This window comes from Monodon monoceros, unplaced genomic scaffold, assembly GCF_005190385.1.
Source record: "Monodon monoceros isolate NGI ecotype Baffin Bay Population unplaced genomic scaffold, NGI_Narwhal_1 Super_Scaffold_5, whole genome shotgun sequence".
NCBI lineage: Eukaryota > Metazoa > Chordata > Mammalia > Artiodactyla > Monodontidae > Monodon > Monodon monoceros.
The window spans coordinates 33,119,796-33,137,854 of NW_021703782.1; the positions used below are offsets into that span (position 1 = coordinate 33,119,796).

Sequence of the window (18,059 nt, forward strand, 5' to 3'; positions counted from 1 at the left end):
TAGTTGTGGCGCACGGGCTTAGTTGCTCCGCGGCATGTGGGATCTTCCTGGACCGGGGCTCGAACCCGTGTCCCCTGCACTGGCAGGTGGATTCTTAACCACTGCGCCACCAGGGAAGTCCCAAGATATTCTTCTAAGAAACCACCCAAGTCAGAAAGTGCCCCCAAGGTTTAGGACTCCAGTACCCTATTTTGGAACTCCCTGGGCAGTCCTGACAGGATAAACATTTCTGGAAGAAGACATCTGACCGTACCTCAAGCCTAGAATGCTGTCTCAGGAGAGGCAGAGAAGGGGATAACTGGGTAACAGTCAACAACTCCAATACTCTCAAAGCTCTCCTTCAGCCTAGGTCTCAGAGCAGCCCCCAAAGCAGAAGCTGCAAAGCACTGCTGCTGAGGCTGCTGGTTTGCCCAACAAAGCACCCTGAGTCCTGCCCACACCCCCTCAAGTCACAGGAAAAGACAATGGTGCTGTGAGTCTGAGAGACTCTAGGATAAAGGCAAGACACTATTCCAGCTCCAGAGATGTGGGACCTCTCTCCTACCCCCGCCCTGCCCCATGGCTGACTAACCGCTCACCTGCTCAATATTCTCTCCTTTCTTCTTCATGGCTTTCAAGACACACTCATATGAGTAGCCCATGCTGACCACCGTCTCCACACAATGCCGCTCACTGGGGGACAGCGTCTGCAGTTCAGAGTAAGCCTGGGGACAGCTGGGAGTGTTGGGCACTTGTGACATTGAGAGATTAGGAGGTGTGACCTGGTGGTGGAGAAACAAAAGGATTAAGGCAAGAAGAAAGACATGTAGCCCAATCCAGGGGCTTGTCATTTCTGACCTAATAAAACCTCCCAGTCAAGCAACCTGCCTGCAAGCAAGGGCCAGGTTTCTGGCCAGACATCCTGAAGAAGACTGAAGAGTGGTAGGGGAGCTCCAGCTGAGGGAGAGAAAAACTGGGAAGACACCTGCAACTGTGGCTGTCCTCTGCCTTCATCCCACCTTGCAGAGCGAGGAAGCACCACAAGAGCCACATGGCCTTCCATGCCCAAATCCCCTGGGCCTGAGGTGGAGAAAGAAGTTCTGAAAACTACATTCGGGACTGATGCCCACGCTGGCTGCTGTTATTTCTCTCCAGGGCTCCTTTATCCCTTTCCTAGGCTGCCGTATCTGAGTCCTAAAGGGATCAGTAACCTCAAACACCCCCACTCTGGACTGACTCTGCCAGTAATGTGTCCATCCTCGCTTCTACTATCGCTGGCTGGGCAGAGACTGCCAGCGCAGTTCCCACACTTGGCCAGCTCAGGGCTCCCGTGCTCTGAGGGCACTCCATCTCTGCCCCACACCATGCACTGTGCTTTGATTCCCTGCAATAGCCGCTGTTGTACGGAGCCAAGACTGAAGGACTACTACCCACTCCAGGCTGTGCCCTCAAGGACTGGACTGTGGTCTCTAGGGCCCTGCTGCTACTGGACCTTACTAACCCCAGCCTGACTGGTGGACAGATTCCCAGGATTAAATCCTCCCACCACTTCTGATAATGAGTCAGCCCCAAGGCAAAAAGGCAGCTCACTCCCAGGCCAAAGGACAGAACCACCATGGGAACAAGGTCACAAGCTGTTTGACAGCTTGGCCCAGCTCTGAAGAACCAGGGAAAGGTTTGCAACAAAATTTTCTTTATTTTTTTTTTTTTTTTTGCGGGGGGCCGGGGTGGGGAGGGAGGAGGGAAAGGAGCCTGCTATCCTAAAAGCATGTTCAAAATTATATAGCTCGGGACTTCCCTGGTGGTGCAGTGGTTTGAAATCCGCCTGCCAATGCAGGCGACACGGGTTCGAGCCCTGGTCCGGGAAGATCCCACATGCTGCTGAGCAACTAAGCCCGTGCGCCACAACTACTGAGCCTGTGCACCAGAGCCCACGAGCCACAGCTACTGAAGCCCACGCTCCACAACTACTGAAGCCCACGTGCCTAGAGCCCATGCTACACAACAAGAGAAGCCACAGCAATGAGAAGCCCGCGCACCACAATGAAGAGTAGCCCCTGCTCGCCGCAACTAGAGAAAGCCCGTGCGCAGCAATGAAGACCAACGCGGCCAAAAACAAACAAATATTTTAAAATATATTATTAAAAAACTAAAAATAAAATATTAAAAACAAATTATATAGCTATAACCGGATGCTCTCCTCCAAGTCAGCTGGGAAAAACCAAGAAGATTCTACAGGCCTAAAAGCCAGTAGTTTCTGCTTAACCATCTCTCACCCACAGCATACTCCAGGCAGTCCAATCGTGGGGCTCAGTCATTAGGTTACAGGAGTCACGACAGGGCATGGGAACTGCATCACACCCTCTGGCCACTTTGCAGGCCCCAAGATTGTCTCTCTCTTTTCAGGGGCAGGCTGTACCTGGGCTTGAGAATACCAATAGCCAAACAGCATTTTGGTCACACTGCTGGCACAGTACTTATGACACACAGTATGAGCTCCTAGAGGTTAGTTACCATGTCACATGCATTTCTAGATGCCTAAGGCCTGGCTTTGAGCTTGAAACTTACCCCTAATCAACAGTTACTGAATAAGTGGAGCTCTATTAGGATTTCAAAGGGGGGATTTTCATTTAACACAGTGAGTTGACACTGATTCTCCTCCCCTCCAAAACCCACTAAAATGATAATAAAACAATTAAAACTATTAACCTTTAAGGTCAAAGAAAAAGAGGGAACAGCAGAGGACAATATATTTCAATGAAATTTTAGAAGGTGGAATGCTAATGGAGGCAGAGTAATGGGCAGAGGCAATGAAGTTACACGCCCCTGGAGACCCCGAGAGACAGGTTCAGCATTTGGAAGCACCAGGTACTGCTGGGATAAGGCAAGAGACGAAGGCAGTGATCAGAGCAGAAAACCCTCAGGCAGACCTTCCCCACCTCACCTTTGCAGGAGGCAGAACGTTAAATCTCTAGAAAACGTGAGCCAAAAAGGACTAAGGATACCAAGCACAGCATATGGCAGAGTGAGGTGCAAGAACCAAAAGGGACTAAGTAACTACACCAGCATTCCCCACCTTCTTTAGCATTCAAGCAGAACTCTCTAGATAAATTTTAATAGCCCCCAAGACCTTCACATGTTGATGTTTTGCAGAGCTCCCCTCAAAGCCAACTAACCTTCAACCTATAGTGAATCTTCATGATCAGCAAGCACACCCCAACATACACATTCTCCGTTTTGATTGTTTTATTTTAGTGCCTCACTCTTAAATGTGAATAGAAAGCCAAAGCCACCAACATAAGACCAAACCAGAAGAGGGAAAAGACAAAGCACTTGGAAATTTAAAATAAAGTAAAAATTTTATTTAAAAGATTATGAGATTAAAAAAAAAAAAAGGGTTATACACAGGCAAGGATATATCCCAGAAAGTAAAACATAAAGTCAAAGAGATAGAAAATACAAAGCAACGAACTACATCAACCAGATTTTGAAAACTGAGCTGAGCCTTTGGATCCAGGAGGGCCAAGCACAATGAATGAACAAAGCCCATCACTGGTAAATTTCTAATCTCCAGAAATGAAGAAAAGAAAGCTTGTGGGAGTAGGGGAAGAAATCAGAATAGCACTGTATTGCTAGAAATCAGTGGAGCTTATACTTAAATTTGAATTTTTTTTTTTAAGGGAGCAATGTCTTAAAAATTCTTGAAGAAAAATGACCTTCAACTAAAATCTAAATCCAAAGTATTATTCACATGTGAGGGTAAAATTAAGACATTTTTAGATATTCAAGGACTCAAAAATAGGACTTCCCTGGTGGCGCAGTCGTTAAGAATCTGCCTGCCAACACAGGGGACACGGGTTTGATCCCTGGTCTGGGACGATCCCACATGCTGTGGAGCAACTAAGCCCACACGCCACAACTACTGAGCTTGTGTTCTGGAGCCCACGAGCCACAACTACTGAAACCTGCACACCACAACTACTAAGCCCGTGCGCAGCAACTACTGAAGCCCGTGTGCCTAGAGCCCGTGCTCCGCAACGAGAAGCCCCTGCACTGAGAAGCCCGCGCACCGCAACAAAGAGTAGCTCTCGCTCATCACAGGTAGAGAAAGCCCACACGCAGCAACAAAGAACCCCCCCCCCAAAAAAAAGACAAAATCAGACAGTTTGACCAACATGCTTGAATGTATTTGAACAAGAAAATTATCATTAGGTCTTTGGCAGCTCTTTTGGAGCATTTGGACAAAATTAGCAACAGGCACAAAGAAACCATGCAGACTTTTTTAATGGGGCAGTTAAACTAGAGAAACAAAAAGCTACCAAAAAAATCATCATCATCACCAGAGTATACCATCTGAACTCAGTAATAAATATTTACCCAATCATAATAATATGAACAATAACATTAACTGAACCGAAATCTGTGATATAAATATGATGGGAGATACAGGAAGAAGGTAGAGGAGGGGCTATTATCAGAGCTAAATCCTCAACTACTGCAACAGGAAGTATAAACCTGTCTAAAATTGATAAATTTAGAAAAATGTAAGCATCTAATTCAGAAATAGAGAGATAAATCCCAGCATAAACAGTTTAAAGGTCAAAAGTGCCTGACTATGGGAAGCAAAACTGGAACTGGGGAGAGGTGAGGCAGGGAGCTACTGTTTTTCAATACAAGCCTTTTAAATGCTACTTGATTTCATTAAAATATGCTTGTAGTACTTTGATAAAAATAAATTCATTTTTTATTTTTATTTATTAAAAATTTTTTTCATTTGTTTCTTTTTTGAGGCTTCCTATTTCTTCCTTTTCTTTTTCTTCTTTTTTTGGCTGTACCACATGGCTTGTGGGATCTTAGTTCCCCAACCAGGGATCGAACCTGGGGCCACAGCAGTGAAAGCGCCAAGTCCTAACCACTGGACTGGTAGGGAAGTCCCTCATTTTTTAAATCTAGAGATGGAGAAGAACTCTACTGTAAGTATTAAAGCAATGGCAACATAAGAAATGATCAACAGATTCAAACACCGAAAAGCTAAGAGATTGTATGTAATGAAAATTATTTAGAATACAATTTAAAAGCAAACTGGCACTACTCATATGCTTCTTGGCCAAAATTAGTAAATTGAGAACTCAGAAGTATAAGGAAAAAGGCAAATATTTTACTGAAGTAACTGAAAGAGTGGGAAATATATATCCATAGCCGGAGAAAGAGAACCCAATGGCAGAATGAGCCTAACCTGTGAGCAGAGCAAGACCCCTTGAAGGGCTGAGGGGCAGTGGGAAGAGGCCCTGGTGCTAGGTCAGGCAGGTCTATGCTGGACACAGAATAAGGGCACATCACAAGATTGTTCCTCTTAACATGATCCCATGGAGTTCTCAACTTCTAAGATTAGTTTATATAAAACAGTGAAACATGAAATCAAAATCTAAAAAATGAGACCCAAACACTGGGCCTGAAATAGCCGACAAGAACCAAATTCCAGGAACACTCCCCTAGGAGTTCCTATTTGAAGGATGTATACAGTCCAGCTGACCACCATCACCACCCACCTGCCTCAAGTCCCTATCTTGGAGAGAAGTGCTTCTCTCACTGGGAAGCTCCTACCGTGGGCCTCAAAGACTCACACTAAGGATAGAAAGCCAGGATGGGAACTAGGCTTTGCTCCCTGGAGGTAAGGGTCATGACTTCCTTAAAAGATCACCAGAACTCTGGGCTTCCCTGGTGGCGCAGTGGTTGAGAGTCCACCTGCCGATGCAGGGGACGCGGGTTCGTGCCCCGGTCCGGGAGGATCCCGCATCCCGCATGCAGCAGAGCAGCTAGGCCCGTGAGCCATGGCCACTGAGCCTGCGCGTCCGGAGCCTGTGCTCCACAACGGGAGAGGCCACAACGGTGAGAGGCCCACATACCGCAAAAAAAAAAAAAGATTATCAGAACTCCAACTCTGTTTATATTTGCCCCCCAAAGGCAGTCAGTCCCCAGGCCAGGGTGAAGCATGGTTTCCACTGACACTCTAAGTCGGTGGGGGTGGGGGAACCTTTCAGAGTGCTTTTAATTCCTCTAAAGCACACAATGAGTCACAAAGCGAAGAGGAGTATCCTGCTGACCAAAGTCCAACCACAAACCAGGAGGAATTAGGATAAGGTCCACCCTAGGAGATGTTATGCACTCTATTTACTTTCTCTGGGCCACGGTCCATGGAAGTTTACGGGCAGCAGTAAGCTCTGACAATGGAAGCACTCACACAGAGAAAATCATTTACCAAGAATGTCACTGCTGGGAACTTGCACTCTTTGTAAGGCAGGCCAAGGCTCATCTTTTCTACCAGCTAATAACAGGCTTATTATGGTCTCTCAGAGATTTCCCACTAATACAATCAGGCTCCTTTCTGGCTCTAAATACTGTCTTGATATGCTGTCATTTAAAAAATCTGAACTGGTGTAGCAAAAGGTTCTTGGTCTTCTGTGATTTCTATTCTATAATGCAATTGTTCTGTGGGGCTGAAACAACCACATAAAGTAACCTCCCTGTATATGTATGCATCTCTCTTGTGTGACAAATCAGATTTTCTTCAAGATGATACCAATTACAACTTTCGTATCAATCCACCCTTCAACACTAAATCTGACTTCCAACCTTCCCCTCTCCCTCCCTTTGGAGAAAACTGCACAATTCTTAGTAGTAAAAAAAAAAGTAATTGCAGGATTAAAACCTATAGGTTTAAAAATGACAAATTTCTATCTTTTGCTGAAACTTCCAATACAAATTATGCCCCAGTTACTAAAGTACCACCCAGCTTGAAGAAACATAACCCCAAATTAGTCAAACACAAAAGAGCCAAACTTCAAGGCAGAGTGAGATGGAAAGAGGAAGGAGAGGGAGGTAGGGAGAAGATAAAAGGAGGAATACCAAGCAACCATAAAAAAATTAAGAAAGCTAATAGGAAAAAGTAAAAAGGTACAAAGAAAGCAAGCCTTTAAAAAATGCAAACACAAGACATGGCAGCACGGAAAAGAACAAACTGATTAGGCAGGAAAACATCATTCACATGATACACATTATCTTTTTGAAGGAAAAGACCAAAAAGATGCAGGGAGGAACAAGCCAACATTAACCAGGTTAGATGCAAAGCTAATAATCTCTGTCCTCAGAAAAATAAACAGAACTACATATACTTAATGTAAGCAAGGTCAATTTGGTCATGCCCCATCCTGCCCTAAACCTTGCAAAGAAGAATGTGAGGGTGGCAACTGCTGGGTAGAATTCAGAAATCTGTGGAGCTTTAATTCAGGGGGATTTAAAAGGCTTACCGTGGGACTTCCCTGGTGGCACAGTGGTGAAGAACCCGCCTGCCAATGCAGGGGACATGGATTTGATTCCTGGTCCGGGAAGATCCCACGTGCCGTGGAGCAACTAAGCCCGTGTGCCACAACTACTAAGCCCTAGAGCCCACGAGCCACAGCTACTGAGGCCGTGTGCCACAACTACTGAAGCCCACGTGCCTAGAGCCCATGCTCCGCAACAAGAGAAGCCACCACAATGAGAAGCCCGCACACCGCAATGAAGAGTAGCCCCCACTCACCACAACTAGAGAAAGCCCGCCCGCAGCAATGAAGACCCAACGCAACCAAAAATAAATAAATAAATTTATAAAAGGCTTACCGTGGGACAGGTATTTGGAGGTGATGATTCTTCTGTGCACACAGACAAAACAGAGAGGGAAGGCATCTGGGAATGGGTGAGCGTTGGCACCTCTGTGCCACTGTCCAAGTTCAAAGCTGAAAGCCCAAGAGCATGATGCCCATTGAGCTCACTGGCACTGCTTTGGGTGGAAGGCTTTAGGGAATTCCAGAACGTGCCACTGCGGAGGCAGGATGTGCTATGGAAAGTGCTTGCCATCTTGGCTGTCTTCTGACTGCTGTCATCAGAGTCAAGTTTGGGGAAGGACAGGGACTTGATATTGCTTACTGCAGGGATGGGGGGGAGGGACACTTTGGAAGACAGCGACATCTTTTCACAGTTGCCCAACTGTGGTAAGGTTATAAAGCCATTGGGTTTGTGAAGAGGCTTGAAATCTAGGGTTGCCCGCTCCAGGGATGCCAGGACCTCCTCATCCTGTAACACGGACCCAGAGCCACCTCTAGGCAAGTTACTGTCCAATAACTGGGCCATAATGGGTCCACTGGTTCCTACCAGAATGTTTCTCAGCTCTTCCTTCTCATCAATAGTTTTTAACTCCAGATTATCAAACGGGTCTTCTTCACACTCAAAGTCAGCAGGATTGAAATCTGCCTTTGTGTGGGGTGGGCTGAGAACTTTCTGTTTTGTGGCACTGCTGCTGACCCGAGTCGGGGTGAGGATGCTGTTGTGCTGTAAGCTGGCAAGGATGGGATTGATAGGAGGTGGCATTGTGGCTGTACCGTGAGTCTTGGAGAAGCTCATTTTGCTGTCACCCTCTGGGCCACTCTTAGAATTCACCTTAGCTTCTGTTTCCTCAGCCTTGCGCTCTGCTTCCCACTGGGCTTCTTGGATTTTCTTAATATCTTCAGCCCACTCAATGGTTTTCTTTTCCAAAGAGAAGTCATACTGCAAAGATATATCAGAGAAAGGAAGTGTGAACCCAGGTGGCTGCCCCTCCCCCACCCAATTCCTCCACCCAATTCACTTCTTCCTCACCCTGGCAAGGCAGCATTTATTAAGGTGTATGGGAGGATCCCCACTCAGGAAAACTAAGACTTCCTAATCTTACTTGATTTAATCAAACTATGCTCCCTGGTTCCTTCTAGAAATTAACTAGAAAGGGCTCCCATCACCTCTAATCCTACATACCAGGCCAAATGTACCTTGCCACTTCCCTTGCTTCTCTCCCCTCAGGCCATTTCCCTTCTTAGAATTCTTCATTGGTGGCTCAGGCAGAACTCAGCTGCCTCCTCTATAAAGCTTTCCTGATGGCCCATTCCTTCCTCTGAACTCTTACATACTGTCTGTCTCTATCATTTGATGCTGAGCACATGTGACCACAAGTAGCTTTAGTCTTCCTCTAAACATCTCCCCAACACTATCACAAGCCTCTTGTGGGCAGCAACTGGGCTTTAGACCCTTTTAAGGCCTCCATTATCTAACACAATGCCCTAAATAGATCCCGCACTCAATAAAAACAACAGCCCCTAGTATTTAAGAAGCACTTACAAGGTGCCATGCATGATTCTAAGCACTTTTTATATATTAGTTCTCTAGATTTTTTCAACATTACAGGGGCTATGCTCAAGGTCATAAAGCTGTTAAGCGGTAGAGCCTGGATCTGAACCCAGGCAGTCTGACAACAGATTCTATGCTCTAAACCACTACCAAATTACAGTGAACAGACTGTACTCTAAATGTAGAAAAACTGCTTATTAAGAAATCTAGACATAACCAAATTAAGATTTTACGATGCAAACTCAACAAAAAGCAAACAACCTGATTTAAAAATGGCCAGAGGATCTGAATAGACATTCTTCCAAAGAAGCCATACAGATGGCCAAGAGGCACATGAAGAGATGTTCAACTTCACTAATTATTAGGGAAATGCAAATCAAAGCCACAATAAGATATCGCCTCACGCCCAGCGAAATGGCTATTATCAAAAAGGCAAGAAATAACAAGTGTTGGAGAGGATGGGGAGAAAAGGGAGCCTTCATACACACTGTTGGTGGCAGTGTAAACTGGCACAGCCACTGTGGAAAAGAGTAAAAGCTAAACAATGTGTGCACATTCAAGGTTGGAGGCACAATAAGAGTAAAGAGGAGAAAGGGAGAGGAAGGAGGCCTACCGTGACCTAGAGCCACGGTAGGCCTAGAGTTTTAGAGTAAAAGAAACATAATAAAGTGCCTCAGGTCATCCCTAAACCTTTCAGCTTCAAACAACACAAAAGAAGCCTGGAAACGCACATGTCAAGAAGTTCACTTACACACCCTGAGCCAGTTACTGGGCCCCAAAAAGACACTTGGGGGATCACAGGGCTTCTTTTCTACCACTAACTGAATAGTGAGAAAATAGCACTGGGCAAAGGTTGCTGCTTCTAACTGTGGAGGAAATCCAATTATGCAACTGGTTTCCTCCATCAAAAACTGAGGCTGTGACCAACTTCCCACTGCCTGTAAACACAGATCTCTGAAGTTTTACTCCCAAAGACAAGTGTAAATTTCTTTCCTCTTTAGTGCTTTTTTGTTTTTTTGTAATTACCAAAGTAATGTAGAATACTTGGAACATAAGAAAAAACAGAAAGGAAAAAACAGCAGAAATATTACAGTGAAAAAGAATGTGATTTTTGAGTGTACAATAATAAATAATAATATCATCTAACATTTATGGAGTACCAGGAACCAGAATAAGCATTATAAATGCATTATTTTACTTAATCCTTATAAAAACCTTAAAATATGTACAAGATTACACAGCTATTACACGGCAATTCCAGCCCATGAATCGCTGAACCAGAGTCTGCTCTAAACCGTGACACTAAAGGCCACCCTCCACTACTGTGGCCACTACCACCATTTCGGTGAAAACTTTCCGGACCTGGGTGCAAAGGTTTATGTATGTTTTACTGGCTCACTTCGATGATTTTTAATCTGAAATCTCAAGTTTGTATTGTCATGCAAGGGCAAATATGAAAAAGTTACAGGAAGCTTCAAGCTGTCTAGGGCTCTAGGTCTGACTCTTCTCTGGATAGAGAGGGAGCCAGCGCCAACACCACACCAATACCACAGCCAAATCCCCCACTGGAGACCCTAGGCAGTCAAAGTTTAAGGAAGCTATCTGCAATTAGAGAACAAAAACACTGCAGCCAGCCCACACAGGAATGGAGCTTGGAGCCTTGATCTCCTCTTTTGTTATTAGTGGGTGTGATGAGTATGACAGGCACAGTACCAGGCACTCATTAGTGCATCACACTGATCAAACAGAAAATTCCCAGCAAAGCCTATTAACAGCAACGATGTGGGATTCCAAACAAGCCTTCTGAATGAATCAATGAGGCAGCAAATAATATGAGGACTACTGAAATAAAATGGAGGTGTTATTTAAATCATATTGCTAGCAGTATTCTGCACACAGAGTGGTATTTACTGAATATTTGTTGCTGCCAATAAAAAAGCCACCAAGGAAACAGAACAAGGTAAAACTTCATAAGGGAAATCTCTATCTCTTCTGGCCCAATAAAGTCTCCATACACAAAAGGAGTATCGATTCAGTATTCAAAAACATCTAAGATAGTCAACATTATTAGTAGCTACAGAAATGTACATCAAAACCGCCATAAGAGGGGTAATTCCCTGGCGGTCCAGTGGTTAAGATGCCATGCTTCCACTGCAGGGGGCGTGGGTTCAAACCCTGGTCTGGCAACTAGGATCCCAAATGCCACGCGGCCAAAAAATCAAAAACAAAAACCGTAAGACCACTGCACACCCATTAGGATATATATAAATAACTAAAAAGACAGATGATAACAAAAGTTGGCAAGGATGTAGAGGAACTGGAAACTTCATGCAGTGTAGGTAGGATTGTAAAATGGTGCAGCCATTTTGGAAATTAGTCTGGCAATTCCTCAAAAGGTTAAACATAGTTAATATATGACCCAGCAATTCCACTCCTATGTATATACCCAAGAAAGCTGAAAGCATATGTCTGCACAAAAACCTGTAGACAAATGTTCACAACACGGATTTCCCTGGTGGCGCAGTGGTTAAGAATCTGCCCGCCAATGCAGGGGACACGGGTTCGATCCCTGGTCCGGGAAGATCCCACATGCCGCGGAGCAAATAAGCCCGCTCACCACAACTACTGAGCCCACGTGCTGCAACTACGGAAGCCCGCTCGCCTAGAGCCCATGCTCTGCAACAACAGAAACCACCGCAATGAGAAGCCCACGCACCGCAAGGAGGAGTAGCTCTGGCTTGCCACAACTAGAGAAAGCCCACACGCAGCAATGAAGACCCAATGCAGCCAAAAAAAAAAGTTCACAGCAGCATTATTCCTAAACGTCAGAAAATTGGAAACCATCAAAAATGTCTATCAATTGGGGACTTCCTGGTGGTCCAGTGGTTTTAAGACTCCATGCTTCCACTGTAGGGGGCGTGGGTTCGATCCCTGGTCAGGAACTAAGATCCCGTAAGCCACACAGCCCAAAAAAAAAAAAAAAAAAAAACAAGTCTATCAACTGATGAATGGATATACAAACTGTGGTATATATCAATACAATGGAATTATTCAGCCATAATAATGAATGAAGTACTAATACTTCATTCATACAATATGGATAAAACTTGAAAACACTGAAGTAAAATAAACCAGTCACATATATATTTATGAATAGTTATATATAAAAGACTAAATATTGTATTATTCCACTTATATGATATTCCAGAATAGGCAAATTCAGAGAGACAGAAAGTAGATTTAGTGGTTGCCAGGGGCTGGGGGAAGAGGAAAATAGGGAGTGACTGCTAATGGACACTGGGTCTCTTTTCAGGGTGATGAAAATATTCTGGAATGAGATGGTAATGATAGTTATGCAACTGCGAAAATACTAAAAAAAAATTTATTTGCATACCTTAAAAGGGAAAATTTTATGTTATGTGAATTATATCAATAAAACTTTTATTTAAAAAATATAACTGAAGTTCTCCCACTACGATTATTCCCTAAAAAAGACTGGAAGGTAAAACAAAGAATACATTTTATTTATTTATTTTTTCATTATTATTATTTTTTTTGGCCACGCTGCCTGGCTTGTGGGATCTTAGTTCCCCAACCAGGGATCGAACCTGGGCCCTTGGCAGTGAAAACACGGCATCCTTTCCACTGGACTACCAGGGAATTCCCAATTTTTTTTTTTTTCAAAGAATACATTTTAGAGTAACATGGTAATGCCTTAGTAAATCCCCCTTCTTTGCCAGGAAGTTGTATTTAAAAAAATCTAGAGTCACAGGAAGAAGTGTTTGGGTGAGTAGCGTACCTTTCTGTTTTTCCATGTAACTCCTTCCCTAAACTGTAAGCTCCTTGAGGAAAGTGGTTAAGGCATTTATCTCTATCCTCAACCCTAGCAGAGCGTCACTCAAAAGCAGGCAGTCAATAAGTGTGTAGGAAGTCACGTAACATGGTGCTATTTGCTGCTTTCAAGATGTAATTTTATACATTTATAAATAACTGAGCTTTAAAGATGTAACGGTTGAAAAAGAAGCTACTGAGGAGACGGCATTTAAGCACAGTCTAGAATAGATAAATTTTTAACAAGCAGACAGCTTTTAGTATGGTGAGAAAGACAAGAATATTTCAAGTGGGGATAACAACTCATGAGAAAAGCATGGTAAAGATAGGTAATACACACAGTACATTCAACAAATTGCTATAGTATCCTGGTTTGGAGGGAATATAGAGGAGATGATGAGCTAAGGTACTCGACCATAACCTTATGTCTAGACTTGATTCAGTAAGGTTGGTGAGTCACTGTAAGTTTTTAAATTCAGGAATATTATTCTAGAAACAATATGAAAAATAGAAGGAAAATGCTGTAAGCAGAGGAGCCCATTAAAGAGGCTACTGAAATAGCCCTGGTGAAAAAATAAGGTAAGGATAAACTGAATGGCAAAGGGAAGACAGAGCAGAGAGAAAATACTATGTAACTTGAGTGACCAAGAAGGTAATGAGGACATTAATAGAGAGAAGGAAAGAGGGGAAGAAGCAAGTCAGATGAGCAATGGGGATTTGTTTTGGACAAGGCACAGAATCCCAGGAACATACAATCTATCAGATTACACAAGATCTGTAACAGGTATATAAACATATATAAATGTGCGTGTGTGTGTACGCACGCCTGTGTGTGAGTGAGACAGTGTGAGCCAAGCGATAACAGGAGCTATCAGAAACACAAATAACAGACAGGAGAATTTTTTATTCTATTTCACTATACAGCAAATTCTTACTCCTTAAAATGTTAAATGTACTAAACTTTAACTAAAAATTACCACTTACCTGTACTTCTCTGACAACCTGCAAACAATCAGGCAAGGAGAAGCCAATAGGTAGACCAACTTTAGCTGGTGTTTTGAATTTGTCTCCTATCTTAAATGGGACATCATCAAGGTAACTGAAAGTCCCTACAATCAAAAATAAAGTACAAAATATCAGCAAAGAACTTATTATTTGTTTTGGTATAATCTTACATCTAGGATACAACATTAATTTATGCTATCCTAAGACTAGAAGTTACAGAGTTCCTTCTCTGACTGCTTACCTTCTCCTGACCCTAGATCTCTAATAAGGACTCCTATTTGAGGTTACTTGATCTTATTAGGGTTTATATTCAATTATACTTAGCATAAAAGCCAAAGTACTCACAGTAGCCTAAAAGTCCTCCCCAACGCCCATTACCTGTCTTGCCCTCAATTCCTGGCTCACTGAACTAAGTCACAGTGATCCTCTGTTCCTCAACCATGACATGGTCAAAACTACTTCAAAAATTCTGCACTGGCTGCTTCCTCTATCTGGAATGTTCTTCCCTCAGATATTCACATGGCTTACTCCTTCACCTCCTTCAAGTCTTTGCTCAAATGGCACTTTCTAAGTGAGGCTTACCCGGACCACCCTATTTAAAATTACTACCACACCCTCACCGCAGTAATCCCACATTATCATCTATCTTTTCTCCATAGCACTTATTACCTTCTAACATGTATGTAATTTGCCTTTTAATTATATTTATTGTCTGTCTTCCCCAGTGGAATATAAGCTCCCTGCAGGTAACTATTTAAGTCTGTTTTATTCACTGATGTAGTCTCAAAACCTCAGCACTTCCTGGTACATATTAGGCACTTATTAAATACTGATGAATTGATGATAGAATCTTCACAAAAGAACCTCCTTGATTAGGATTTCTTTAGTAAGAATCATTTTTTAATTAACACAAAGAACTATTCTAGATTTTTTTTTAAGCTACATTCTAGAGATATGGAAATATTTAAGAAGTACAGCACTTATGGAAAAAAGGAAAACCAAACAAGACCATGGGAATCAGACCAGGATTATCAGGAGACACAAACCATACACAACTGAACTGCTTTAACTCCCTAAATGTTCTCTGCCCATCACAGATGCGTAATACAGAAAGATCGGGACATTATCATCAATTTATAGGGTCAGACAAAAATGAGAGTGGTTCTTGTATGTGACTCTCACTAGGTATACACTCCAAATCAGGTCATGATTTCTTTTCTGGACCAGGTTTGGGGCTAACTTAAGTGGCAGAAGCATCAGGGAGAATGAAACATAGTTCATAAAATAAATTTTGCTTTTTGAGTATTAGCAGCTAGTAAAATAAGGCTTACTTCTGGGTCTCACACTAGTATATTTTCTTGAGTGCTCATGTCCAGAATAAGACAATTACACCTCTTCCATAAAGAGATTTCTCTTCCTTTTAAGAACTCTGTAGATTTCAAGACTTATCAAGCAAGGTCAAGATATACTTGTAATCTTGTCATCATTCCCATTTCCCAAGGTAGATATTGCTCTGATATACCTGAAATCCTCCAAAAGAAAGAAGAATAGGCCCCCTCTCCCACTCCTGGGGGAGGGCGTCTACCTCGTTCCCATATAACTTCTAGCTAGAATTAAAACATTTTAACTATCTCACTCAGCTAGCAAATTAAATCTACAACTGTGTTCAATTTAATAATTTTTCTGAGGCATAACCATAACTGTTAACACTCTAGCGAAGTTTCCAAGTTGGTCATACCTTTGTAAGTGTTCTCTCAGCTGGCAATGCCTGTCACATTCCCACCCTTATTTACTTGATTAATTATGTCTTGCCCTTTAAGAATGAGCTTAAGAACAACTCCCTTCTCAATCTCAGAATAGGTCTCACCATTCTGTATTGTTAATAGTTTGTTTCCTTATACTACTCCCCACCCTGCACCAGAGACTTTGATCAAGGATTTGATCAAATTCCTATCCACACCCCCCCAAGCTCAGCATAACATCCAGCAGATGAGATTTGCTCAATGAGAATAAATAAAGAAGACATGGTCTTACACTTCTCTTGTATTTAACTCTCACACTAACTCACATTCAATTAGTATTTATTAAAATTCAAAATGATTTACCTAAAATGGCAAAGCTAGTCCTGAAAATGTTTTAACAGAGTACTCATGCAAGATGTAAGCACATTTCTAAGGTTCTGCAGAAAGTCACAAAAATGTACCAGAGGTACCAAAAAAAAGTATCAGGTACCATCACAGCTTGCCAACAAAACTCTGGTTATAACACTAAAACCTTCTGCCACTTATAAAATGCTTTATATTACAGAGATCAAAAGCAATGCTCTTTTTAATTGTAGAGAACTTTTATCTGTCTTCCATGGAAACAGGTGCTCAAAAGTTACTGAAAGTTAGAGTCTAACTTCAGCTAGTGCCCTGATTAACTGGAAACAAACCTGGAACTAGCATTTTCTAGGAAGCATTGGAAAGATTTACAGTCAAGTTAATAATCACAAAATTAAGTCTTTTGTTTAAGAAAATTTTAAGTATACATTCAAAGTAGGTTAATTATATAACGCACACATATTAGAAAAATCCTATCTATAATAATACTTATATGCATGTATGATATACAAATCTAAGAAAACCTATCCACATTAATACTAACAAAATTTTCTTAAATGAATACTTCTATTATAGATTGGTAATGGGGAGTTGAGGGGAGAAAACCATCTGTTAAAAAGTACTATACTTGAGATATCTGAGCCAAATGATAATATCTTTCAAGAAGGGTGTTCGGTTTCCTTGCCTACCTTTCAGTTAGGAAACTATGACAGTGTTGTATACACTGACAATTTATATTCTATAAATGGAACTAGGCCCTGGCTTAGAGACAGACCAGATCAAGTAGAACACCTTGAAACAACTGCTGTTTCCCTTCATTAGCACCAATTACAGGTAACTGCTTTAAAAAGCAGTTTCATTTCACTAACAAAGCCGATGCCAAGGTGACTTAGCACATCTTCTAACCTTCCCCCTCCCCGCTTTAAGCTCTGTTAACCGGGAATGAGTAAACAGTTTTGTGATTATTGGGAGGAGGGGGTAGGGCTAAAGGGCAAAAGGCATTTAAGAGGCGGCAACAAGAAAAGCAACTTTTTGAATGATGGCCAGAGACTACCATAAGTACAATGAATGATGTTGCTGTGAGGATTAAAAAGAACATTTTTGCAAATATAACCAACTATGCCTTAGGAACTATTCATTTTTATCCAATATATCAGAACATCTATTTAAAGACATCAATTTCTCTTATTTCTCAATACATTTTATTTTTTAAATAGATTCAATAAAAACTCAACCACATGGCCCAGAGAATTAAGCACTGTGGTTAACAATCTTCTGGCTCACCCCCAAGTACCTTTTAGTTTCAGTCTTTATTACTGAAAATCTTTCTAAGATGTCTGAGCCCATTTTCCTCAGTTCCATTTAGAAAAAAGAAAGTACATCTCTGATGGCTGTGGCAGTTCCTTGAAGTCAGGTTCTGCACACTGCTCGCCATTATGCTATGGTGGAAGGAACTGGGCTGAATGTGTAATGACTCAGGATAAATTCTGGGAAGGTTTCATTCTGTTTCCTTTCTTTCTAAATTGCTGATAATGTTTATGATCTTGTGACCTGCCTGTTTTTCTGAAAAAAGGTAATTCCATGTGGGGAGAGAAATTCCTAATAGAGGGTAGCAACTGGATTATGCTTAATTCAGATTTTACTGTGCGTTCAAATTGAGGTTTTTGAAAAAGAAGAATAAAACAGATCAAACTTAAAATTAACTGAAAATTGCAATCCCATGACTATAATTACCTTAAAGCTGTAAGTCAGGTAACACTTGCAAAATTACATCAATAGATAGTTAAATAGAGCGAGACACACGCATACACACACACAATTATACAGATATCAATATAGGATGTGACGTCAAAAGAAAATGTTACTCAAGTCCTAACAAAAAAACAAGATAACCTACAAAATCAGCTTTTTAATATGCAGTATCTGGCATTAAATTTTAAAAAAGAC

General features: G+C 42.1%; 1 protein-coding gene across 3 annotated transcripts in view; it reads right to left on the reverse strand.

Moving 5' to 3' along the window:
• Positions 1 to 18,059, reverse strand: part of UBAP1 (ubiquitin associated protein 1) — a 70,853-nt gene that overhangs the window by 21,254 nt on the left and 31,540 nt on the right. For all 3 annotated transcript variants that reach the window (XR_003790778.1, XM_029202724.1, XM_029202725.1), the window contains exons 3-5: positions 13,990 to 14,114; positions 7,639 to 8,562; positions 579 to 761 (exon numbers count right to left, since the gene is read on the reverse strand). Coding sequence is in view for 2 of the 3 variants with exons in the window: in XM_029202724.1 (XP_029058557.1) it covers positions 579 to 761; positions 7,639 to 8,562; positions 13,990 to 14,114 (1,232 nt within the window). In the remaining variant the exon portion in view is untranslated. The remainder of the gene's footprint in view (positions 1 to 578; positions 762 to 7,638; positions 8,563 to 13,989; positions 14,115 to 18,059) is intronic.